The sequence below is a fragment of the Protopterus annectens genome, chromosome 4.part0, assembly GCF_019279795.1.
Source record: "Protopterus annectens isolate FY-2018-M chromosome 4.part0, PAN1.0, whole genome shotgun sequence".
Taxonomy (NCBI): Eukaryota; Metazoa; Chordata; order Ceratodontiformes; family Protopteridae; genus Protopterus; species Protopterus annectens.
Window position 1 is genome coordinate 1852993518 of NC_056733.1, and position 26190 is coordinate 1853019707.

Consider the following 26190-nt stretch of genomic DNA (forward strand, 5'->3'; position numbering starts at 1 on the left):
ACCAGAGCTTGCCATTAACTTAGGATTCCCCTATCTCTTTCTCTTTATCTATACTCTAATATCAATTCCTGCTAAGCTTGTTGATGGAATTTTTGTTAGATAAGATTTTTTTTTCATTTTTGCATTTTTAATTGCAGGTATTCTCAGCAAGTTAAAGAGACAGCAAGGGGCTACAGCAGCCCTGTCTTTTGCAAAGCTTGTCTTAGACTACTGGAATAAGTATTCTTGAACAAGGTACCCCATTTAAAAATGTTTCTGTAAGAAGTGAAGGGATGGCCGTTTTTCATATGGGAAGGAACAGTAGAAGAATGTGATTTGTGAAAGAAGTGAATGGGACTATCTCCTTTTGATTTTTTTCAATTAGCAGCAGGGGTAATATAGCAAGTTTATTGGACATTGAACTGATTTTGGTTTTAGAAGTTAAATGGTTTAATAGTACAGTTTATAGGAAAATATTTATCAGTAGATGTCTACATTTTAGAAATGATCATCCTTTGCTTATAAAAAGAAATGTGCCAAGGGGAAGATATTTTGTGCATCAAGAATAATAGCTAAGGAAGATGAATTAAAAATTTAAATGCAAATTATTATGATAATATTTGAAGAGAGAGGTTATGAACACGTGTTTTTTTCTGAGGAAATAACGACTTAGAGAAAATAAAGGTTTCTGCCCACATTTTGTAAGATGGTGGATTACAGTATAATAGGTTCATAAATTCATAGGTAGGTACTAGGTTATCAGCCCAAAGTAAGTAAGCCTAGCCAACAAGGTTCCCAGGCTTACGGCACCCAAGAAAGTTATTTTCCTGTGCCCCTTTTGAGCAGAGCCATTACTGGAGGTATTCACAGAAATACAAGTTTTTTTTTTTTTTTTGTTTGGATATGACTGTAGGTCTGTGCAGTATGAAGATGAGAATTCTTGATACCTGGAGCATTGTTATGGAAATTCTGAGCTCATTTTTGTTGTAGTCAATCAACTCTGTTTTGTGTATGGAAGGGGGTATTAAAAAAGTCTATAACAAAGATATACAACTTTCATTCATACACTGCCTAATTAATGGCCACAGAGGAAACAATGTGGGGCTTACAAATGTGGTCAGTGTAGTATATGTAATTACATTTGGACAGAACTTTATACCAATTTTCATTTTACTCTAATTGCAATTCTACAGGCATAGTATACATTTCTATATGTTGAGGAAGTATGACTTTGTACATAGGAGTGACCACTTGCAAATTCTTCAAGAACAACAAGGAAGATATTTCTGTGCTCAAATTTAATGACGTTAATAATGTCTTATATAAGCATACTAATACCAGTGTTTCATGTAAGAAATTTTATTTTAATGTTTTAGATCAGCAACTGACTCACTATAGGTGGTGGGAATTAAAAAATACTTTGCAAGGCTGTGAAACAAAAATGGCAGCTATGTTTTCTTGCTGATAAGCTTCCTGGCTTAAATTAAACAATTAACATCAATTTTTTTTTAATGAGTAGAGACTGGTAAAAAGAAGAAATAATTGGATTGTTTCTAAAGAATAATTATATATTTTATTATTAAGTGCTGAATGTTTGCATGATAAATTATCTACTTTATCTGTATTGTGCTTTGTCATGTGATTATTAGGTAACATAAGGAAGGTGGGTTTTTATTGTTTGTATTATTTTGAAGATAATAGCTGCGGTGGTACAGTGGTAGCATTGTTACCTCACAGCAAGAGGTTCTCCCATTCGATTTTCGGCTGGGCTTGAGAGTGCCTTCTGTGTGGAGTCTGCATGTCCTCCACGTGGTTGGGTAGTGTTCGAAAGACATGCGTGCGTAAATGGGTGTGCCTTCATTAAAGGTTGGGCATCGAGCTGGCACCTCGGAGTTTCATAAAAATCTACTGTCAATTATTAGCGGACCAGAGTTCCGCTGTGGTAACCCCTTACCGGGAAAATCTGAAAGACAAACAACAACATTATTTTGAAGATGTCCAGAGTAGATTTTGGATACAAGTACTTAATAAATTGTTACTGTTGCATTGACACCGAATAATGATTTTTTTTTATGCCTGTAGGTAACTCTATAGGGAAGTACAATGTTTCACTTGTAAGAGTAACATTGTTGCCTCACAGCAAAAAGTTCTCTCATTCATTTCTCACTTGGATTGTCTTCTGTGCAGACTCTCTTTGTCCTCCTTCTGTTCATGTGTTTTCCCCATCCATTCATGTTCCTCCCACAACTCAAAGACATACAGCAGCTAGTTTGCCAACTCTAAATTATAGGCAACTGCACTGGTTTGCATAGTAGCACAATGAGTAATATTGTTACCTCACAGCAGGAGTTTCTCTGGTTCAATTCTTGGCAGTGGTGCCTTATGTGCAGAGTCTGGATGCCCTCCCTGGGTTCATGTACATTTTCTCCTGGTACTCTGGTTTTCTCCCACATCACAGTTTCATGTTATATGTAAAAAAAATCAAAAGTGTCTGTGTGTGTGTGTGTGGTTATATTCATTGTGTATTCCATGAAGTTGTGTTTGCAGTGTGTATTTGATGAAGAAGAAAGGCTTGACAATAAATTGCATTTCAGTACTTGTCTATGAAACTCTGTAGATGGCATTAACTGTTTCTAAGGTCATGTTAGAAGTCAGATGTAACTTGACAGCACTGGAAGAGTGAACTGAAGCATGCAATGTGTGTGTGTGTGTGTGTGTGTGTGTGTGTGTGTGTGTGTGTGTGTGTGTGAGAAAGAGAGAGAGAGACACACACAGGAACAGAGAGAGAGTGTGTGTGTGTTTGTGTGTGTGTGTGTGTGTGTGTGTGTGTGTGTGTGTGTGTGTGTGTGTGTGTGTGTGTGTGTGTGAGAGAGAGAGAGACAGAGTGTGTGTGTGTGTGTGTGTGTGTGTGTGTGTGTGTGTGTGTGTGTGTGTGTGTGTGTGTGTGTGTGTATGTGTGTCTGTTGTGTGCACACATTTGCACATCTTGTGATAGGATATGGCACTTTAGCAGCAGTGTGTGCCCTTGCATGAAACAGTAATATCATTGCATCTTCTGATAGACTTGAACTGTTAAAGTTGTGTTAGTATCTGATTATGTGTTTAAAAATTGAATCACCAATTTTTTTCTATGGAGATATTTCTTTTACCTTCATTCCAGTCTAACACAAGGGGTATACAAAGCAAATGACTATCTTTTCAGGGTTGGGAAGCATGTTCTCTTCTCAGATATAATTAATGTTTACTCACAAGGACATATTTTCTCAGTTTATTGGAATCTACTATTTGTCAGATTTATGCATTAAGCATTCAACACAACATATTTCTTCCTTGAAGGAAAAAAAATAAATAAAACTGAATTTTTTATCTTAATCATGACTTTTATTTAGGGCATTGTTAGATCAAAAGGTTGGGAAAGAAGCTTTAATGTACACTTCACGACATCTAGAACCTAATGGCTCCTGAAGACAAAATGTACACCAGATCCCCAGCTTAATTTAATTATTTCATTCTCAGATAAGTGTAGTCTTGTCCAGTTAAAGTGTATTAAAATTATTCTAGAAAAGTTGAAAAGTAAGAAAAATGTGAGAAAAAAAATAACATGAATAATGGTGTCATTCCAAAAGGATCAAATACTTGTCAACCTGTGAGGACATGGCTGACAGGTCAAGCAGCTTTGCTAGGGATGGTCTTCCCCTGTCACCTCTTGGCTTACGGATATTGGCCAAAACATTACCCATCCCTGTGATGCCTTTATAGGCATTGTCAAACAAACAAATCTAACAACATAATAAAGCTACTCAGGACAAGTTAAATGTGTTACTGTTCAGTACTAGGGGTCTGAACAAGAAACTGCACTCCCTGGAAACAGTCCTCATCCTGGAGAATGCTGACATCTGTTCACTTACTGAAACATGGTTTAAAGCCACGTAAAGCACTCCAGCAGTGCATGGCTATAATGGCTTTTCTAAATTCTGAATACCCACGGAACATGAAAGAGCAAAAGGCAGAGGTGTATCTGTGTACATAAAGGATAAGTGCACCTCAAGGCTGGTCAAACAGTATGACATGCTTGAGCTTCTGCACGTACAACTAATCATGGGAAAAATCAATTACCATGCTAGCTACAGGTCCCCCCAGGAACCCATGCATCATGTCTGAACTTCCTAGAATCACTCACCATCCAGCCCAATACCATACTCATGAGTGATACTTACTACCCCTCCATTAATTGGGAGGCATACATGACCACAAACATGCAGGGCAAAAGATTTTTTGACTTTGTAAATTTAAATGCCCTGGAACAGCTAGTCTGCAGTCCCACTAAAGGAACAAGTGTCCTGGAACTGGTACTTAAAAATATAGAAGGGTGCTGCACCGCCACCCCTTGGTGCAATATCCTCAATGGTAAGGTCAGATGCAAAGCACTCTCCCTTGAAACTGAAGTAAAACTAGTACCCTCACCTAACCCCCAGAACTTGAAGAACTTCTCTAAGGTAAATTATCCCCTATTGAGAGATGACATAGCTAGTTTTCAAGTCCCCCCAAATCCGGAAAACACAGAAACCTATGAAGAGATGCACACAAAAGCCTTCTGTAACCATATACATAACTGCATTGAAATGGTGGTATCAGACCAAAATAAACCCAGGTCAAACGTCAAAAACAAGCCACTGTTGTGGGTTACTGGTATTAATAGGTTGTACAACCAAAGCAAAAAAATCCTGTTGAGACATAAGAGGGAATGTGTAAAACAGAGCAAAACTCCCTCATTATGCTAAACAAGTGAGTCAGGGAAGTAGTCAAGTCTCTGAAAACAGACTTTGAGGTAAAAATAGCAAAGGATAATCATAAGGCATATTTCAGTTATGTCAGCAATCTTAAATGCAACACCCAGCAATGTGCAGAAGAAGTTGTAGATGGCATCATCTATACTCAGTCAGAGGATATAGCAAATCTGCTGGCTGACAAATTCAGCTCAGATTTCACCTCCCCATCACCCCAGGTTTTCCCCCAAGAAATATACTACAATACTCCACTGCCAATTATCACCACAGAACAGGCTGTCACTGTACTCTCTAAAGCTAAAAACTTGGATTCAATGGGGCCTAATGATATACCAGGTTGCCTCCTAATCAGTTTAAATCAGGACTTATCAGGGGCATTAGGATCTCTGTTTAACCACAGCCTCCAGGCTGGCTTTATCCCAAAAGAATGAAGGACAGCAACAGTCATCCCTCTGCAAAAGGGGGACCATATCCTGACCCGGGAAATTACAGACCCATAAGTTTGACTAATCTTATATGTAAGGCAATGGAAAGAATAATCATGGACCTGATAAATAATGACATAGGAAACCTCCAAACACTGGACCAGACCCAATTCAGCCCTGTCACAGGCAGGTCATGCCTGGTGAATCTGGTGGATTTCTCTGAGAAAATCACTAAGGCCATGAATTGTGGTAAAACAGTACATAGCACCTACCTCAACCTGGCCAAATCATTTAACTCAAAGTCCCGCTCAGGTATAATAAATAAATTCACAGAACTAGGCATAAATCCCTTTACCACCAGATGAATTGCCAAATGGCTCACATACAGGACACATGTGGTTAAAGTGGGTGAATCCATATCCAGCAAGAGGCCAGTTACTAGTGGTGTACCACAAGACTCACTGCTGGGATCACTGCTGTTTGGAATATACTTCTCTGAAGTCAAGGCTGATGTGGAAGGCCTCTGGATGACAAAGTTTGCTGATGACTGCAAGCTGGGGGGCAATTATTGAATCCCCCAGTGATATAGATATCCTTCAGAAGGGTCTAGATTAGACAAACGATTGATTCCAGAATCATGACTTAAAACTAAATCTGAAAAAATGCTTTGTCATACCTTCTGGGAAGTCAAATAACCCTGCAAATTACAACATCAATAGTACAACCCAAAGAGTAAACTCAGATAGTCAGTAGCTTGACCTTTGACCACATTGCATTCACAGTGGTGAGGATGTCCTTTTATGTGGCACAACTTATAAGTAAATGTATGGTATCCAGATCCAACAAAATTATAATCCTGCAGTACTCAGCCCTCATTAGGTCAATAATTGAGTACAATGCACCATTTGGCATGCACCCGAATAGGCACTTACAGCAGCTGAAGTGAACTCAGAGGCTCCTCACAAAGAAAATACAGGGTGTAAACAACATGTCCTGTGCAAACAGACTAAAAGCCCCATTTATTTGCTCTGTCTCCTACTGACTATTAAGGGGTGACCTATGCCTGACCTGCAAGTCACTCACAATTCCAGCCCTGATGGAGCTGATGTGCATACGCAAGTCAAACAAGCATGAGAATCATCTGATCTCGGGATTTAAACTTAGTCAGCAACTCAAAAAAAACATGCTATAGAGACAGATATATGTCTCTGAGATTGCCCCTTCTTTGGAAAAGGCTCCTATTCATGTTAAGCAGATCCCTTTAATGGCTCTTTTCAAATACAAATTGAATCAATGGATGGGGAACTGGAAATTCACAACTGGGAAAGCATTTGTGTCCCTTATAAACAGGACTAGTCTGTAAGATACTCAAGGTATAGGCACAAATCCAAGCCATCCTCTTGTCCCTGTGCCATATATTGGGTAAAATTGTGTTGTATTGACTACACTTGTAAGGGCTGTTAAGCTGTTAGCCTAGTAATCTCCTAGGAACCTGTAGTGTAATGAGGCTAGGATGGGTGGAAAATGTGAATCACTGGGGATGTGCATGGGGGGAGCAGTGGACATTGGGCAGTGTCATGAAGCCCTTCACCTAGAGCATCCGTTTTCCTAATACTGACCCTGTACATATCAATGATGAACTTAACTTTATTCTTAATTGTTAATTAAATTAATAGCTAGTCTACAGAAATGTCAAGGGAAACACAGTACTGTACAATTGGAGAGGTAGATCATTTGTGATTTTTCTTAATTAGTAGCAAAGCAACCACTCCTATTTTGATGCCAGATCTGTTATTGCAGAAAAAATTCATATTTGTCTTGCACAAAAGCTGAAGGACAAGAGGAGATTTAAGCTACATTTTGGTGATTCTTTACATTTTAGAATTATGAGAGAAAACCCATGCTTTGATGTTGTCCAATTTATTGGTCAGGCTTTGGCCATTTCCCCAAATGATCCCAAAATGATAGCCTATTGCTCCAAATGAACTGGACTTGAATGTTGTTATAAACAGTAACCCTTATTTTTTTGCCCCTCCCCACACTTAAAATGTGCAACTGTTTGGACAGTCCTATAACGTCACAATAAAACCATTCATCTAGTTCGGGAACATGTTTTAAACAAAAGTATGATATCTTCTTTTCCTTCTGTTTTCTCCCTTTTGTGTACAACACAATAGCAATAAGTATTTATGTACTAACATGTCTGCCAGCAAAAAAAGAACAATAGCTTAAAGACTTTCATAACCAACAAACAAGGCATTCAGGCTGTACCATAGTTACTAGCAAAGAAATAGTCAAACATTCTTCTAGTTGGAAATATATCTATTTTCTTTATGTTTTTTCCCTTCTGCCTGCTGACCATTGAGTCTTCCTGAAGTGTACGTGAGCCCATTCTGTAAGGCAAATATCTTAATCATTATGCCAACCTCCTGTCCCTGGTGGTGAAGATCAGCCTCAGGTCTACCAGGTTGGGAATCAGTATGGGCATCCATCGTCTGGGCAGGCACTGAGGATATTTTGTACTCTAGCCATCATCCTGGCAGTCAGAGCATTTTGTACTAAGAACTTAAGCCTGTTCCCTAGAGATAACATGCACAAATGCAGCAACACAGGGAGTACTTAAGCTCCTCTCATAGCCATGCATCTGCGCTCCTTTACATGAGAGTCAGGGAGCTACCATCACAAGCATGAGCAGCAACAATGTACACACTCCCCACATGAGCTTCTGCTTTCTGTATTTGAGATCTCCATGTCTTGACATGGAAGTGACAGACATAACCAGCTAGAATTCACCTCTTTTTCTGCAGGATAGGTAGTGCCCATAGCCCTTGCCAGCACCATCCACTGTCTGAGTCGATAGTCAGACCTGGGTCACTTGGGCAGTAGTCATGTCTTTATTACTGTACACCACCTGGCTAGCTGATTTCCAGTTTTCGATTTAACCCGAAGGCTAGGTATTTAACTTAATTACCCACCCTTGAGCTAAGGTATGACTAAAACAATATGTTTATATGCCAATCTCTGTTCATTAGAATCTTTTCTACTTAGCTTAGTTTCCCTTACACAGTAATATGAAACTGGTGACTGTGTTCTTTGTAGAAGTTTAAGATTTTACAATTAAAAAAAAAACACCAGTATTTTGTTTAAAGAAATGCTACTACTTAGGAAGAAAGTCTTTACCAGTATAAGAAGCTTCCTATAGAGTAAGGTATAAAATGTATATGTTCCTCTCTTGCCTTTTACCACATTAAGTCATGGTCAAAATCAATTTCTTTTACATTCTTTATTAAAAGTCAGACATTTAATTTATTTTCCTTAAAAGGGGGAGGCTGTAGTCTAACAGCCACTATCATGAGCTGGCCGTGCATTAGTTTCAGTCACAGAAACTGTAGTACCGTTTATAAATGGTTGTACTTGAAATGCAGTTGTATTCTCTATCCAGGGTTGGGCTACACTACTGGTAGACAAATTCTGACTCCCTAGGCCTAATATCTCTGGAACTTGATTCACTGACAATGTGGCTTTTCCAGATGTTTGTCCCCTTTCTCCACATAGCACAACAATGGAGATGATTTCATTATTAAGGGAGGGGGGGTGCATGGAAGACTTGTCCTCCTGCAAAAACACTGAAATCAGTGATTTGGGGATTTTTTTGGAGGGGTAGCTCTTCAGTGGACTGCTATTTGTCCACTCATAGTAGAAGGTCAGGGCTGTAGCAGAGTGGTGTTAAAACTACTGCTGCTCCATTAACAAGCACATCATGTTATACCACTACAAATCCCACCCAGTTTTCTATTTTCCCACAGGTAAAGAACAGATGTTTTTGTCAGTCACAGATAATATTTTTTTCAGTACCTTCATGCAAAGAATTGTTGTTCCTTGTCTAAACAAAAGCATACCTTAATCTGTCTGCCAATCCCTGACCCCCCCCTCAAAAAAAGCATTTCAGAATATGAAAAAATATTTAACTTCATAGTGCCACAAATTCTGGCCTCACCACTTTTCATATATTATGGATGTGCTTGAGTTGCCCAGGCATTCTAGCTACTTTATTTTTTGAGCCTTGCAGTAATATTGTTTACTTTGTATTTTTGATTTTGTCTAAATATAATACAAATGTTTAGAAGTTTTACTGCAAAAGTGAAATACAAAAAAATATAATGGTGACAAGGATCACACAACAGTGGGGAATAGGCCATATATACCTTTCAACGAAATGAGTTTCAGTGAAATGGGTTTTCAGTGAATTGAGCTTTCAGTGAATTGGGTTTTCAGTGAAGTGAGCTTCCAGTGAATATGTGTCTATGAATTAAGCTTCGATGAAATGAGTTTTCAATGAAATTTTATATATATATATATATATGTATATATATATATATATATATATATATATATATATATATATATATATATAGATAGATATTTCACTATATTAAATTGTTCGAGTTTAGTAATCCTTTCAACAATCCACTCCTTAATTTCTTTTCTTAATTGTTCCTTAAGTACTTTCCTCCATGTTACCACTGATATATTTTTTCAGTTAATGGCAATACCTTGTTTTTCTTTCCCCTTACATAAAATATTTGCTACCTAATTAAATCACGTATCCTCTTCTTTCCGTTTTTTAACATAGAATATTTTGATTTTCCATTGTACATCCAAATCTGTTGATTGTACCCTTATTTTACTTTTTTTTTCCTGAAAAGCTTCCCTTTATTCTCAAGACAAACTTTTTCTAACAAAGAATCAACCATTAAGTGCTGTTATTATTATAAAATCCCTTATACAGCCATGACGTTCTTGTAATTGTGTAACTTATCCTTCCACTCTCTATCATTAGCACATTTAGGAATTAACCTTTTTATCTCCTTAACCATTTTGATTACTTTTTCACTGGTACCAAACACTGCCCAAATACTACTGAGATCCTTAAATCCAACTGTATCTTTTCCATTTGTTAACTTCCTTCATTGTTCTTGAATATATATGTATAGATGTAGATATTAATTATTTAGACACTCCTGTACATGTGCAGGTTTCAACAAATTTGCTTTTGGTATTCTCAAGACAGATCCAAAAGATGCCAGAGGAGGAGCTTGGGAAAATAAGATTGAATACAAGGAACTCCTATGGTAACTCAGATTGGATGCTGTGCAAAAGCCCTGTCTGAATGAACATATTTCAGTTAATTCTGTATTCAAAATGAGAGCAGCAAAATTGTAATGGTTTACTTTTTGTTGTTATATTTTATTTAACATGGTTTTATAATTGTGTCTATTACATTTTGATATGTTGTTACTTAAAGGGACTTATAACTATGTATGTTTTTATAATATATTGTATGTATTTGGAAGGGAATTTGATAATGATACTTGTTTCTTTAAGATGGTAAGGTCTCTAATTAATTATTGGTACACCTTAAGAGGTATAAAAACATGATTTGTACCATGATTCAGTAGTTCTGATGAAGTCCAGTGGATGGATGAAAGCACTTAACTCTTATTTTTATTTTTAATAAACAGAGTATAAATTGACCCTGAGTTGTGGACACAGTGGAGTTTTGTGTTTGGTTAATAGATATAGACAGACTTTTTTACCTGTCTTTACGAAGTTACTAGTCTTCATTTCCTTAAATCCAAATTCCCCAAGGTTCATAATTTCTTTAAAACTCTTAATTCTCTGAGATACTTCCCCTTTTCCTTCCTCATTTTACAATTAAAAATCCCCCATTAGTATTGTGTTCATATCTAATGTTACAATTTTCTTTAAATGTTGCACATTTTGTTGTTAAACAAAAAAACATATTCTATAGCCAAACATGTTATGGCAGTTTTATCCTTAAAAAAAATCACCAATATACTAATATCATCAACTGTGCACCTCAATATCCATTCTGGACTTCCCTCGCACTGTATTTCAGATTTCTTTCTTTTTTTTTTTTTTGTATGATTTTGTATATCATTTCCACAGAGGTCAGCAAAGCATGGTGCCATCACCTGTGATCAAAAATTGTTTTCACTATATCCAGTGCCATTCAGGCAAAGATAAGTGATTGTCTTTGACTTTCTGCACTTACACTTTATTAGTCAACTGATTGCTACTGCCTTACTGCAGTAAATGTATTTTTATTGGCTCCCTATTGAAATGTCAGCACTTGAAATGCCGAGTGCTGACATGCCAAAAAAAAAAAAAAAAATACTGTAAATCCAGGAGAAGAGAGAATCTTGAACATCCCTTAAGCTTCTTTTTTGCAGGGGGGCAAGCCCCCCTCCTCCCACAATGTGGAGGGAATCCCCTACAGTGACAGAACTTCTGTATACTAACTCTAAGATTGCTATACCTCAGAGAAAAGGAAATATTCCGGGCAATAGCCATCTTGTTCTTGTTATATGTAAGTCTATTCTTTTTGGCAATTCAGTCTACATATTTTGTGACTTGCTGTAGTTGGTTCCAAAATTTCAAATGACATTTTTATTGTAAAAATCATCTGTCTTTTCCAAGTGTTGCTTTCTAAGCTGTTTGCATTTAAATTACATTGCTGTAGAGCAATCTAGCCAAGGAAGTTGTTTTGTTGTTGTACTGGACATCAGTGTTCATTTTTTTGCTGTGCTTTTACATTAAGAGGATCAGATTATCTATCTTGTGGCAGAAGGTGTTTGCCTGGTCTTTGTGTGTTGAGAAGTACTCCTGAAGAATTCAAAGTGTAGTCGTTGTCTGACCTGTACAGGCAAAAATTCTTTGACAGTAAAGTTTCTCTTTAATACAAGTATTAGGACTGTAATCTGTAACTTAGTGAGGCATTGCATAGAATTAAGCTTAGAGCGGCTAGCTTGTATGTTTAACAGCACTTGTACCATATCTTAATACTATCAAACTCTAGTCCCTAACCCTAGGGGATCACCTTAGAGGATTAGGGACTGGAGTTTGATAGTGCTAAGATATTGTTTTAGTGCTTTGTATAACCCAGTCCTCAAACCATAATAGCCTACCCTAATCCAATTTCCAAATGTCTCCATAGCCACATGCTATATATAGGCATCCTGAGACAATTGTCTCATGTTTGCAGACAGCCTTTTAATTTTTAAAGAAAGTAACGTAGTATACAAGAGATGTACATACACAATTTCCTTCTAGGCAAAAGTATTGCTTACAAACAAGGTTGTCAAGAACACAGACACTACATCCACCACACATACTATTTGCACACATATAGACAGTCTAATGCTGAGGCACTAAAAAGCAATCTTCCTAAACCTCAAAGACCTACTATGCTTACAAATGACAAAGCCTATCCTCAGCAATTTCTAAATCACATGCACAGTGGACCCCAAGAATGAAGTTGATAAAACAACAAACACTTTTCCCAGTACTCTTACCATAGAGGGCTCCACTGTATGACACACAGATGACCCAATCACCAGGCTAAATAAGGAGAAAATAACGGTCGCTTATTAGTGCCAGGATCCTACAGGTTACACACACTCAAGTCACTGCATCACAAGTACCAATATGATTCTGTCATAGTCTATATAGGTTTAAGCAACATGAGAAGTACCCCACTGGACTATATGAAGAAAAGCATTATGGATCTCTCTGAATATGTATCTCAGACAGATGTGTGCCATGCAATTAGCAGCATTCTACCTTCACCAAGGATGATGCCACAGTATGAACAAAAATGATCAACTTTAACAACTGAATTTGTTTTGGTGTCATTTTGGGGTGATTTGATATTTGCCAGCATGAGAGCATGGTTAGCAGACCATATTGCTTTGCAGGGGTGGTTTGCCCTGTCCCCTCTGTCTTTCTGGATAGTGCTTATTTTATCCACACCCTTAGAGCCTTTTTTAAGCAATGTCAATTTGCCAAACCTACTGACATAGCAAATAAAATCCAAAGGAACCTAAAGGTGTTACTGCCCAATGCTAGGAGCCTTAATAAGAAACTGCACACCCTACAAGCTCTCCTCACTCTGAAGGTTATTGACATTTGTGCATTTACCGAGACATGGTTAAAAACACAGAATGTACTCTGACAAAGCAAGGCTTCAGTGCTTTCTACACATTTAGACCATCAGGTGCATAGACAGGGACTAAATATGGAGGTGTCTTGATCTACATTACCAACAAGTATACCTTTATGGTGAGTAAACAGGATGATGACATGGAGTTCATCAATGTGCAAATCACTATAGACAAAGTCATACCATATCCTAGCAAGCTATAGCTCACCATCTTTGTCCAATAAATCCCATAACTAATACCTAGGCCTACTGGAAGTACTCTCCATCCAATGAAATACCCTATTAATGGGAGACATTAACTACCCCTCCATAGACTGAGAAGCATGCACTGCCTCCAACTTGCAGGCAGATTTCCTGGACTTCATTAACACAAATACCTTTGACCAAATAGTGTACACTCCAACCAGAGGCTCAAACATACTGGATCTTGAACTCACCGATATGGGAGAGTACTGCCCCTCCCCCCATGCCACATCCTCTCTGGTGAGGTTTCATCCAAAGCTGTCTTCTTAGACATAAAAATCTTCTTGGAAAATCCAGCAAAACCTGTAACATTTAGGAACTATTCTGAAGCAAACTACATCCTATTGAGTGACAGTTTGTCAAAATTCAATGCCCTTACAAACCCCAAGTTCATAGCAACCTATGTGGGATTGTTCCCAGAAGCCCTGTACAACCATGTAAACTGCTGCCCAGAAGCTACAATACCTACCAGAAGTAAGCACAAAACAAACCCCCAAAACAATCCACACTAGATGAATCCTAACCTTAACAGGGTATGTAAAGGAAAGAAAAAAGTCATACCCAAAATCAAAAAGGGCAACTCTTGCAATGACAGGAGCTCACTAATTAAACTAAACAGGAAACTATGGGGACTAATTAAATCCAACATGACCAATAACAAGGTCAAGCTAGTCCCTCAGGCTAAAGACAACCAAAAACTCACTGTACTAGACATAAATCCCTACATAACTCACTGCATTGCCAGCTGGCTCACAGATAGAACCCAGGAAGTTAAGACTGGTGAGACCACCAACACCAAGAGACTGGTCACCAATAGACTTCCTCAGAGGTCCATAATGGGCCTGCTTCAGTTTGACATCTACTACTTGCAGGTCAAGGCTAATGTCAAGCGTCTTCACTCATTCACCCCATGACACAAACATCATGCAAGAGGGTCTAACACAGACAAATGGCTGGTGCCAAAGCCACGAATTACAACTCAATGCCAAAAAGTGGATTATAGTGACTCTTATGGAAAAATGACAACCCAGGTTAATTACTCCATAGATAAGACCCCTAAGAATTGACCTGGTTGTCATGGATTTGGGAACATAATCTGGCCTTTGACCAACATGTAACCAAAGTAGTATGAAAATCATTCTAAGTGTAAGGGCATGGTGTCCAGGTCCAAGGAAGTTAAGTTTATTCGGCCCTTATCAGACTCATCATTGAGAATGATGTCCCCTTTATCATGTACCTGACCAGGCATATGCAGCAGTTAGAATAGCCATAGGGATTCATCACCAAGAGAATCCAAGGTGTTAACACATTGTCCTACAGAGATCGCTTTAATTCCCAGTCTCTATACTCAAGTCTCCTACAGGTTACAAAGGTTACAGGTTACAAACAGGCAATCTATTCCTGGCATGTAAGGTATCCTCAGATCCAGCCATGATGGATTTTTTGCACATCTGCAAAATGAGCGGTACAAGAAACACTATATCTAAGGATATGAACTTTGCTTGTGACATAAGTTCAACATGCTGACTAGATAGCTATGTATCTAAGAGGATCCTCAATTTCTGGAATGGGCTCCCTCACCATTTGAAGCAGAGTTCACCCCAACCCTGTTCAAATGGAATCTTGACCATTGGATAGGATATCTAAAATTCACCACTGGTCTGGCCCCCATGCCTCTGATAGACAGAGGCTAACAGTAAATACATTCTAACAAACATAATCCACCCCCCTTACAAAACCTTTATCACCTCCTGACCAACATACCCTTCCAAACAGATGCTCATGTTTCATGGGGACACAAAATGGGTTGGGTTGCGCAGCCAGACTTACAAAGGCGCTGGTGGTCACTAGCCTGTGAATATCACATCTTACTTCCTAACACCATTTCAGCATTTTCATGGTCCTTAACTTAACTGTGCTGCTGATATTCAGTGATATCACAGTAAAATTATTCATTCTAATTACTTTTCATCCTTTTCCCTTATATTTTAAATTGTTTCATCTTTCTTGTATGCAGACTTTACTTTTACTATAAAGCCAGCATTCTGGTTTTCATTTCCTCCTTCTGCATCAGTACTTTGTATTTCATCTATTTCAGTATGAAGCCCCTCTCAGATATTACTTGGTATAAATGATCTCTTTATCATACTACAGTATTCCCCCCCCATCCCCACAGAAGTTATTTCAGATGTATCTTAAAATTTAATTTCTTTTTTATTCACATTTTTTTCATCAATTTTCTTATCAATATTGCTTTCTGCAGTATTTTCATATTTTGAGACAACTGTAAATCACTTAATGAAACATCATTTCCACATATTCCCCATATTTAAACTATAAGTGGCCATCTATTTTTATACTTTGAACATCTCAAGTTACAGACCTTTCTAGAATGCATTTTCTCCCAAGTATCCCAACATTGATTATATCACCAGAAATGTGTCTACTACAAAGTGCTCATACACTATTATCTGGTGGCTGACCAGCTCACTGCCACTTGCTAGCAATAGAAAGTGATCAGCTCCCACTGGCTGAATCCTAACATAGCTCACCCATGTCTCTAACTCTGACCATAAAAGTCCCAACATGCCTCTAACCCTAAGTTTAAACTTAGTCCCTAACCCTATGCATAAAACTTGTAGTCTCTCTCTAACCCTAACACTAATCACAAATCATACCCCCTAAATGTAAGACCTCCCATTGCACCCTAAACATAAAAATACCTGTTGCTCCCTAAATATGCATCTCACTTTCATTCTCTAACCCTAATCCCAAATTCCACTGCATAAATCTAAGCCTGGAACTCCCTTTTTATTGCTAAACATAATCCAAGCCTTCACTCCCTAAACCTAAAATTGCCAACTGCTCCATAAAGCTAAAACTTCCTTTTGCTCCCTAACCCTAATCCCAAACCCGCCTCCATATTTATAAACCTTCCAGATACCCCCTGAAACTTACCACCTAACTCGCATTTACCCCACACAGAGTCTGCGTTTACCCTGCTTGATCTTGGGTGCTTATTCAAGTAGCATTCCCACTCCCTCAACATGGCTGCCAAACATTGTTTAAGCTTAACTGTGAGTTTGACTGGCCGTCCATGTGAGCAGCCTGATATCTGTCTATGTGACTGAGGTCTGTGACCAGCTGAGACTTGAGCAGTTCAAGTAGACCCCCTAGAAAACACATAAGCAAATTGAAAGTTGCCACAAAAAGCATGCCTTTTGTTGCCCCAGTATCTCAGTGACACTGAGTAAATGGAAAATCTCATTATGCTTAATATCCAGCTCAACACATTCCTCCCATGTCCCTGACCCTGTACCCATCTTCAGTCTAAAGGTTTAGTGAAGGTATTTATAATTCAGTAAGATTCCTGCAAAAAGTCACAATATCATTCTGTTAAGTTTTAATAATTCCTAATCTGCCACAAATTTTTCTAATGTTGCACAATCATATCAGAATATTTGGGTACTTGTGTATTATCGCAACCTGATTTCAGAAGTTGCATAAATCATTTTGTTTGTACAAAAAGAGGTGCCTTAAGCTGAAAAGGGGTGTGTATGCAAGTAAGTAGTAATGTTTCACTGAGGATTTGAGGCAGAGATGGGAATAACGGCCCAATTTTGTACTCCTGAGTGGCGTGTCATTTTTTTCGGTGAACTCCTCCATGCTATGCTGCATCAGAAATCCTGCCTTGCTGATTACAACTTCAGCAAAGGGAAGTTACTCAGGAATATTTTAAATGTCTGAGTGTTCAGGGCCAGTAAGCATGAAAACCAAAGGTGCCTGCAACAAATACTGACACTGATTCCTCAGGCACTGCTGACTTTCTCCCCAGCAGGAGTCTCATGCCAGGGGTGTTAAACATTATCCCTCTTCACCAAGACTGTCCTGTTTATGTGAAGTTATTTACTGTCAGCAGCCACTTACAGTACTACCAAGATCTTCCAAATGTAACAATCACACATTACAGTCTGTAAAAGTAAATGGATTTCAAATGGCCCGGTTGTCTTGTACGGAACGCGGTGAGTTGCATGAGTTAAATCAGTAACAACAAGTAAGAAGTAGCAGTCCCATTTATAAGTCAGGAAAGGACGTTACCTCAGAAGAGGAATTTAATCTTTATTCCTCTTCCCATGTGAAAAACAATCAGACAGAATAGTACTAAAGACTTTACACCCATTCTTAGGTTAGCAGACCTCATTTCGCACAAACATAACGATTTATGTGCTTACTGAAATCTGGTTGCAATAATACGTTAAGTACCAACATTTTTTTTTCATCACATTACTTAAAGTTTAAGATAAGCTTGCAAGATGGGTAATTGTTGCAAAAAAGCACATCAGCAAATGCAACAGATCCCAAATGTGATAGGGACCTTAAATCAAATACTTATCACTCACAGTACATATCTCTTCAAAAAACAATACTTTCTTTCACCTTTGTTCAGTCCAAAGAACACATATTTAGCCTTTTTCCTCATTTTTCTTATTTTCAGTACAGTAACCATGACTACATATGTTTTTTTTTTTTCCACTCTTTTCTGCCACTCATTTTATACTCTATATCTGGGGCGACCGCAGTGGTGCATTGCCGCCTCACAGCAAGAGGTTCTCTGGTTCGATCCTCGGCTGGGGTGCCTTCTGTCTGGAGTATGCATGTCCTCCCTGTTGTCACGTGGGTTTCCTCCAGGTGCTACGGTTTCCTCACACATCCCAAAGACATGCTGTAGGTGGTTTGGACACTCTAAAGTGGCCCTAGGTGTGAGTGTGTGCATGTGTGCGCCTTCTGTGGAAGGTTGGGCACTGGGCTGGCAACTCGACACTGTAAAACTCCACTGCCAATCATGAGCAGACAGGTGATCCACTGTGGTGACCCCTATCCGGGAAAAGAAGAAGAAGAATTTTATACAGTATATCTCTACCATCATGTACCACCTGGCCATCTAGAGATTCTGTAACAAAAAACATGCCACTAGAAACTAGGTTTCAATCTACAACAGTCACAGTATTTTCTGTTCCAGGTGGGCATTTTCTTCAATGTCACTGCAAGTTACTGTCTTGCTATGAACTGGGTTACTTTCAGAAATCATTGTCTGTAAAATGTCACCATCCATGCCATTAGCTCTTTACCAGCTTTTTATTCCTTCCCCAGGTTTTGGTACTACAATACTGGGAGTCACCTCCACTGTGCCTTCACTTTGAAATGAGCTACTGCCATCATGTATAACAGTTAGGTGTCTCCTCCACTTAAAAAAGTAATGGAATTTTCCCAATGCCCTGGTCAAATTTCCCTAGCCAGTACATCATACCTCTCAACTGTCCAGATTTTTCCAGAATGTCCAGATTTTTGCCTCATGTTTCCAGTCACTTCCTCATAAAATTTGTGATTTTCTGGATCTTTGTGGTGAGTAAGTGAGGACTGAAGTCATTACATAATGACAGGCATTTGAGTTTCAGACTTCATATAATTCAGAAAATGAATGGTAACACAAGACCTTGCATTCTATCAACTTTCTAAGTTTATAAGAGCAATATTTAAAATTTTTCTTATTTTTGGGCCTTTGTCCAGATTGTTTGTGCCCAGAGGTTGAGAGCTATGACAAATATCTCTACCAATCTCAAATAAAAATAGGCTATAGGCCTACGGGGACTAACCCATTCATTAAAACATAAAAAAAAATAATAAAATAAAATACAATAAAATAAAAAAATAAATAAAATGTAACATCAAAATATATTGCTCTGGAAATCTGCACTAAAATCAACATATTTAATGGGTAAAAGAATAAGGCTTTTGTTTGGAAGTTCTCCTGTTGGCATCTCTCTGAATTAACTGTAAACAAAGGCCTGTCAATATTTTCATACACAGTGCCTTGAAAATGTTCTACAAATAGTACTTACAAGGGTTAGCATCTGAAAGGGCCTGCATTGTCTGGTTAATGTGAGAACATGTTTCCACATGGTTACTTATTTTCATTTTGCACCTATTACATCTTTTGCAGTTGACAACTTCATGTGTGCTTCCTCCTTTAGCAGACATTGACACAGATGGATGTGTAGGTGTCGCTGTTTGTTTTTTGGTTGTAGAATCCATACCTGTGTAATGTTTATTTCAGTAAGACATAGTAAAGTTTCTCAGACTGGTGAAGTATAACGATTCCAACATGTGAATCTTTGTCAGCTCTCAGTGTTCCGTTCCTCTTATTACCATCCAAGACGAAAAACACAGGCAATTCAAAGCTCCTGTTTCTAAGGAGCAGAGGACTATCAATGCAGTCCTTACCAAATTTCTCCAATTCACTCTCAACCTCACTTTGATTCCTGAATAAAAATGGTATTTCCAATAAGTAAATGTATTAAGTTATTAGAGAAATAAAATTGTGCAATGTTATCTGTTTGAATTCTGGAGAGCTGTCTTTACACTGGGAATATTTGACTAAGAGTATAAAATATGGCTGTATGGTTGACAGCAAAATGTATTTATGTTTGTATGTTTGTGTGTGCTTGTGTTTTGCTTGGCTGTTTTTTTAACTGTGTAAAGCACAGATCATTTCTGACCAATTGCAGCCCAAGCCCAGGTTGCAGGATAAAACAAGGAAACATCAAGCAACCAATGACTAGTTCTGGGTACAACTAAAGAAGGACCCTAGGATTCAGAAAGGTTTACAGTGAAGGGGAACCTTAACATGGCTATTTTCAGTAAGTCATTCTGATCATTACGCCATTCTACTGCTGAGTTATCCCACTGTTGGCAGAAGCTATAAGCTAATTTGACAATCCACAGGAGCAGCTAATGCTATTTAACCGTGTATGTTCCCCCAGAAATGCCAACAGCTCCTTATTTATACTGCTAGGTGATTCAGAGAATCACTCAGCTACATAAACTTCCACCATTGGAAGAAAAAGTAAACATTATTGAAGGGTAGTGATCACACATTCATACTAAGGAGGCAGCCACAGTGCGGATAATTTCAACAAAGATGTGTGGGTGTTAGTGTGTGTGATCGTGTGTATGGATTTGTAAGTGTCTCAGCAGAGGCAAGTATGAAGCTCGAAAAATGTGTGTATGCATGTGTGTGTCTCAGTAGGGGCAGGTGTGTGTGTGTGTGTGTGTGTGTGTGTGTGTGTGTGTGTGTGTGTGTGTGTGTGTGTGTGTGTGTGTGTGTGTGTGTGTGTGCGCGCGCGCATGTGTGTCCGCCTGGGTCATAGCACTAGGGGACTGGGTAGGGAGTGAGAGTCTGCATTTATGTGTGCATGTAGGGGGGGGGGTGAATGGGTATGTCTGTGAGTATGATCAACAATATGTGTGTGTGTGTGTGTGTGTGTGTGTGTGTGTGTGTGTGTGTGCATGCAACTGGGTGTTGGAATATGTGTGTGTATGTGACAGTGCTACAGGGTGCTTTGCAATATGATACGTAAACTGCCAGGGAAAACAATACTGCTGTCAGGAATGACAAGAGTTAGTGTTAGCTAGAGTGCAATTCAGAGATATGCTATTTTAACAATAATGGTGTTTTTCTCATCGCAGCCATTGTTGTCTCTGAATTGCATTTTTTTACAGTTGTGTAATTTGATCTATGTACAGTAGGCAATGTACATGAGCAGGGAGGTTCTTTTTTAATCCTGAAGGATATCAGTAATATACAGGTATAGTACACAAGAGAAAAGGAGAAAACAACTAAGTGCTCCAGCTTCAGTTAGCACTGAGCATGAAAAAATCAAAGATTTGAAATATTGAGATGTGCTAGTCTTAAAGTAGGCAGTGTTGTATCAAAGCAACATGTGCAAAATCATAATGATCAAACTTGCCTTTGATTTTCCTGTTTTGGTTTGCATTTTATTAGAATGGCGCTGTCCATTGATTCTGCCCGGTATCGCTGGCAGCGACTGGTGTCAGATGAGTCTTCCCAAGCAGATTCAGAAAAAGCTCCACTTCTGGCACACAATAAGGACAGATTCAAAGATATCCTTAAGAAGCAAAGGGTTGTCTTTCCTAACAATGAAGCTTTCACTAAAAATCGAGAAAAAGTCATGCGATATTATGAGGGCAATAAGATTCGAACAACAAAGTACACTCTTCTGACATTCCTTCCACTGAACCTTCTTGAACAGTTTTGCAGGTGAGTTCATTATCTTTTAAGCCGTGCAATAGTATTTGTTTTGTATTGCAAAATTAGTAGTTTAGTGTGTAGCAACAGCAGCAGAACCTTCAATGCCTCACTTTTTCTGCTGAAACAAAAAAAAAAAAAAAACAACTGCTGCAGTCAATTTGTTGTGTATGAAGTATCAATAGTAACAAAGTGCATGCATATGTGAAATCAAGCTACACATATAAAATATTTGTAGATGAAGAAAGCACACTCACATGAATACTTTTCTTCAGATGATATATGTAATGTGATAAGATCTGTTACAGTACAAACACCCGAGGTAGACTTCAGCACCAGAAACCAATACTCTTGACATCCAGACTGCAGAGTATGATAGAAAGATAAGAGACAGACATCATTTTTATCACCATTTTCACCCGTTAGTTTCAGGCTCTCTGCCTGTTCGCTGTCCACACGTTGTTTTCATCGGCTAGGCTGGACATGTTCTAGGCAGTTATATTACAAACGGCAGGGAAAAGATCGCTGTATGTACTAACCCTTTCCTACAGATCCTTTGGCATGATACACGTGTTGATGAGCATGCATGTTTTATTTGGTCGGATTATTTTCCAGGCATACTCTCAAACTCTCTGTATCTTCCTGTCCCCACCTGAGAGAAATCCATATTGAGCAGGCCTTACACTTCCACCGTTGAAGAAAGAGAGCTAGCCAGTGTTTACTCAGTCTGTCATCCTACCACTGCCAATCTAGACCCAGTATGTTAATAGAAACAATGTCATTAGTGCTGGCAGGAGACAGCTTTGCATCTACACCATCAGTATGGCCAGGACATGTGTTGTGATGATATGTGAAAGGAAGGCCAGCCATTTTACTTGTGTTCTGCTTATGATAAGAAAGTGATTCAGTTACATGCTAAAGAAATAATGAGAAGTTTTCAAGAAGTGAAGTTTGATGTGTGGTATATGTTTAGGTTTGTTTATGTTCTGTTTCTTTGCCATGTCCCTGATAAAACTGAAATAAATGTCTCGATGAGCAAAATTGTCCAGCAACACTGACCTAAGTGGCACACTACTGGTTACTCAGGGGTTACTAGCTTGGTCATTTATAGCATGTATATAGCCATTAACCTGTGCATGTTCCCTTCTAGATTGAGGCTACCGAGACCCTGATTCTTTGTCCAGTCCCTTAACAAGCCAACATTGTAAGCAGCCTCTTCTTGGAGAATGAGACAATGGGCTTGCATTAATCCATAGAGACTTCATTCATGTTTATCTTGCCTGTCTAAATCCTGTTTATCCGATATGCAAAATTGTTAAAAAGAATGACTGGTAATTCTTTCTATGATCCGGATTTATGCATTTTAATGTCAAACTTATGACCGACTGGCCTTAGAACACTTGTTGAATATTGTCCTGTGTTTGAATAGTTTGCTGCCCATGTACTTATCAGTGTTGGTTTTGAACAGGTAGGGAGATGTTTAGCAACTTTTTCAAAAGTTTTGGTAGTCATTGAGTAATTAGTCTGCCCCGTTTTTCTGTCTTATTACCTTTTATGTTAGTTTTAACATGAAAATGTAATGGATCGTGTGTTAGCTCCTTATGTGTTCTAGGCCAAAGCTTTTGAGAAGAATTGGATCAGACATGGCATTATATGTCAAATCCTTGTTGACAAGAACTCTGTAGGATACAAAAAAAGAGACAGTACCTCCTCTCTAAAGGACAAATAGTTATTTTTTTCCAGCCACTATGTTTTGCTCATTATAAATCTTAGAACTCTCTATGCTGTCTCATGTGGCACATATTTAGTATACAGATTGCAGAATCATATTATAACTCAGGAAACGTTAATGACATGTAGACAGGTACAATGACTTATCTTCATGCATTGGTTAGACATATGAATATGAGATATGCTACATAGTAAGCCTTTCTCACTGGTGAAAGCTTAATGTCTTAGCTGCAAAGCTTCCAATATATTTTTTATACATTTTTACGTTTAGTGCATCTTCATAATTTTGTAATCAAAGTATATATCTTTTTTCTCTAAATGTAATATTAATACATTAAATGCATTGATGAGTAAGATAGTATAACTGCACAAAGCATTGGTTTCATTTAGATAGTCTTCAAATTATTTTTGCAAAATTGATCAACTTTATTATATTTTCAATTTGTGAATGTTAGTACATTTTCTTAGATAATGTTAGCTACCTGTTATTTAAACATAAAAAGAAAGGAACTAGGAATTTTCCCAACAAAGTGAGCAGTGGAGGATATCACTGGGCATGTCAGTAGGCATGAATCATTAACATGCTGTTCTACTTGTTTACATAATCACCTTTAACCAGTAATTTTACTGATTGGACCACATTACTGGTAATTGAGATTTTGATGAGTTTATCTTTGTTGCTGCAGTGGTTGATTGAGTTAAATGCCTTTGCAATGTTTTAGATAGACTGCATATGAGATCAGTCTCTCATCTATTTCCATTGCTTCCCCTTCCAAAAATGGCACCACATGTCTCATAATAAAACTCTATTGTTTTGTTTCTGGTAGCTTTAAAACACAACTATATTTTAAGAGATATCTTTAATTATTGCTTTCTTCCATCAGTCTGCAGAGAATACAAGTAATGTTAACTGGTTTGTAATTCTTTGGGTCAGCTATAGTGCCTCCCTTGCGTATCGAAACACTGTGGTTTGATTCTAGACTTCAGGAACTTTCCCAGTTGTATAGGATTTATTAGCAAGACTAACTAAGGATTCCATTACATTATCTGTTGTATTATCTAGGAAAGTCTGATTTTTCAGGCCTTAGAAGGCTAGTATTCTCCCAAGTATTTCTCCCAATTATTGTATGCAACTCTGATAACTCTGGTCTACTCTGCCCATTATGTTGTTGTATTGTATATGTATTATGCTGCCTATATGTAATGTTTTAATTTAAGAACTATGTATAATGTTCTGCCTATATCTCTATACATTTACTATGTATTACTCACACTTTGGCGGAGATTTTCTTCCTGGGCCTCCACTAAAAATGGGCTCACCTTGGCCCAGAAGACTATCCCGGTAAATAAATGCAAATAAATAAATTAATAAAACATTATTTACTATTTTTTTTTTTTATTGTGTTTGAAATTTTTTTCTCTGTAATGTCAGGGAGAGCCCTCCACACTAGAGGGGTATTTTCTAATTACATCCATGGCTTATTTTAAATCTGTAAGATGTCTCCCATTTGCACCACAATTACCTGTGTTAACTGATGATTACATATTAGAGCAATAATACAGTGTTAGGATGTGGATTATGCTATGATATATACTCACTATTATTTGGTTCTGGTTATAATGCGGTAGCGTTGTCGCCTCATAGTAAGACGTTGTCCTGTTCGATACTCAGCTAAAGCGTCTTCTGTGTGGAAACATGCGTGAATGGGCATGCCTTCATTGAAGGTTGTGCATCAGATCTGGCAACTCGGCACATAAAAATCTACTGCCAATCATTAGCGGACCGGAGTTCCGCTGTGGCGACCCCTAACCAGGAAAAGCCGAAAGACACAACATTATTTGGTTCTGGTTATGAGAGTGAATCACAAATAACAGGATACAGGACAGATAGATGCAACAGATCAAACATAAAATATAAAATAGGAATTGATCAAAGTGTAATCCTCACTGTGACCATGTATTGCTGATAAACACTGATTAAGCTGTCTGGTAGTTATTCATTTATTTCTTACTAGTAGTAGAAATACACTTCCATGGAAAGTTCAAGAAGTATAAACCCACTCCTTGGAATTTTGAATATTTATGTCTGACTGGTGGAATATATATTAAGTTCTAAAATGTAAACTTTTTGAATACACCTTACTTTGAGGTACAACAGTCTTACAGTTGGTATGTAAAAGCAGAAGAGGTGGGAGTTGGGAGGTGCAGTCTCCTATGCTGGGGCCTGCAGCAGCAGCACTTTCAGTGTGTAACAGCAAGATTTGCAGTTCACTTTTAGACTCTGATTTCCATTCATATTTTTGTAGTTTGGGGATTTACAAATCAATTGTCAAACTTCTGTCAGGGCACTAGTAATCACAATTCTCTTGGTTGCATTACTGCCATTAACGTAGAATGCCTGGAAATGTTTTTTACTTGTAATGTAGTAATTGATTGTCATATTTCTGTTAAAAATTAAAGAAACTTCACATTTAAAATTTAAATATAATGTATTAATAGATATGTAAGGTATAGCAGTACATTTCCTTTTGATATTGTAACAGCAGGAAGTAGACTTTGCTAGCTGATGCATGTATACTTGTTAAATATATCTGGTACGTTACCTGACTCCCTCAGTGATCACCTACCCACATTCAAACTAAGACAGCACACAAAACCCATAAACCCCCCATCCTACTTTCTATCTGTAGTTCCAAAAATTTCCTACCAGACCAATTCATCAACACCTTAAAAAAAATAAATTGGTCACCTCTTAAAAACTCTACCATTAGAGGAAGTTGTGGAGTACTTTAATACTACCTTCTTAGGTATCCTTAATCTTATGGCCCCACATGTATAATTTGTACTAAAACCAACCCAGCCCCTGGGATTTCAAAGGACACAAGATCCCTTTTC

General features: G+C 38.0%; 1 protein-coding gene across 1 annotated transcript in view; it reads left to right on the forward strand.

Annotated features, from left to right (window-relative positions):
* The window catches only part of ATP10B (ATPase phospholipid transporting 10B (putative)), a 2370254-nt gene that overhangs the window by 1250512 nt on the left and 1093552 nt on the right, over positions 1 to 26190 (forward strand). Inside the window, exon 4 of the mRNA XM_044069530.1 lies at positions 21301 to 21576. Within this exon, the coding sequence (XP_043925465.1) occupies positions 21302 to 21576 (275 nt within the window). The 5' untranslated portion in view covers position 21301. The remainder of the gene's footprint in view (positions 1 to 21300; positions 21577 to 26190) is intronic.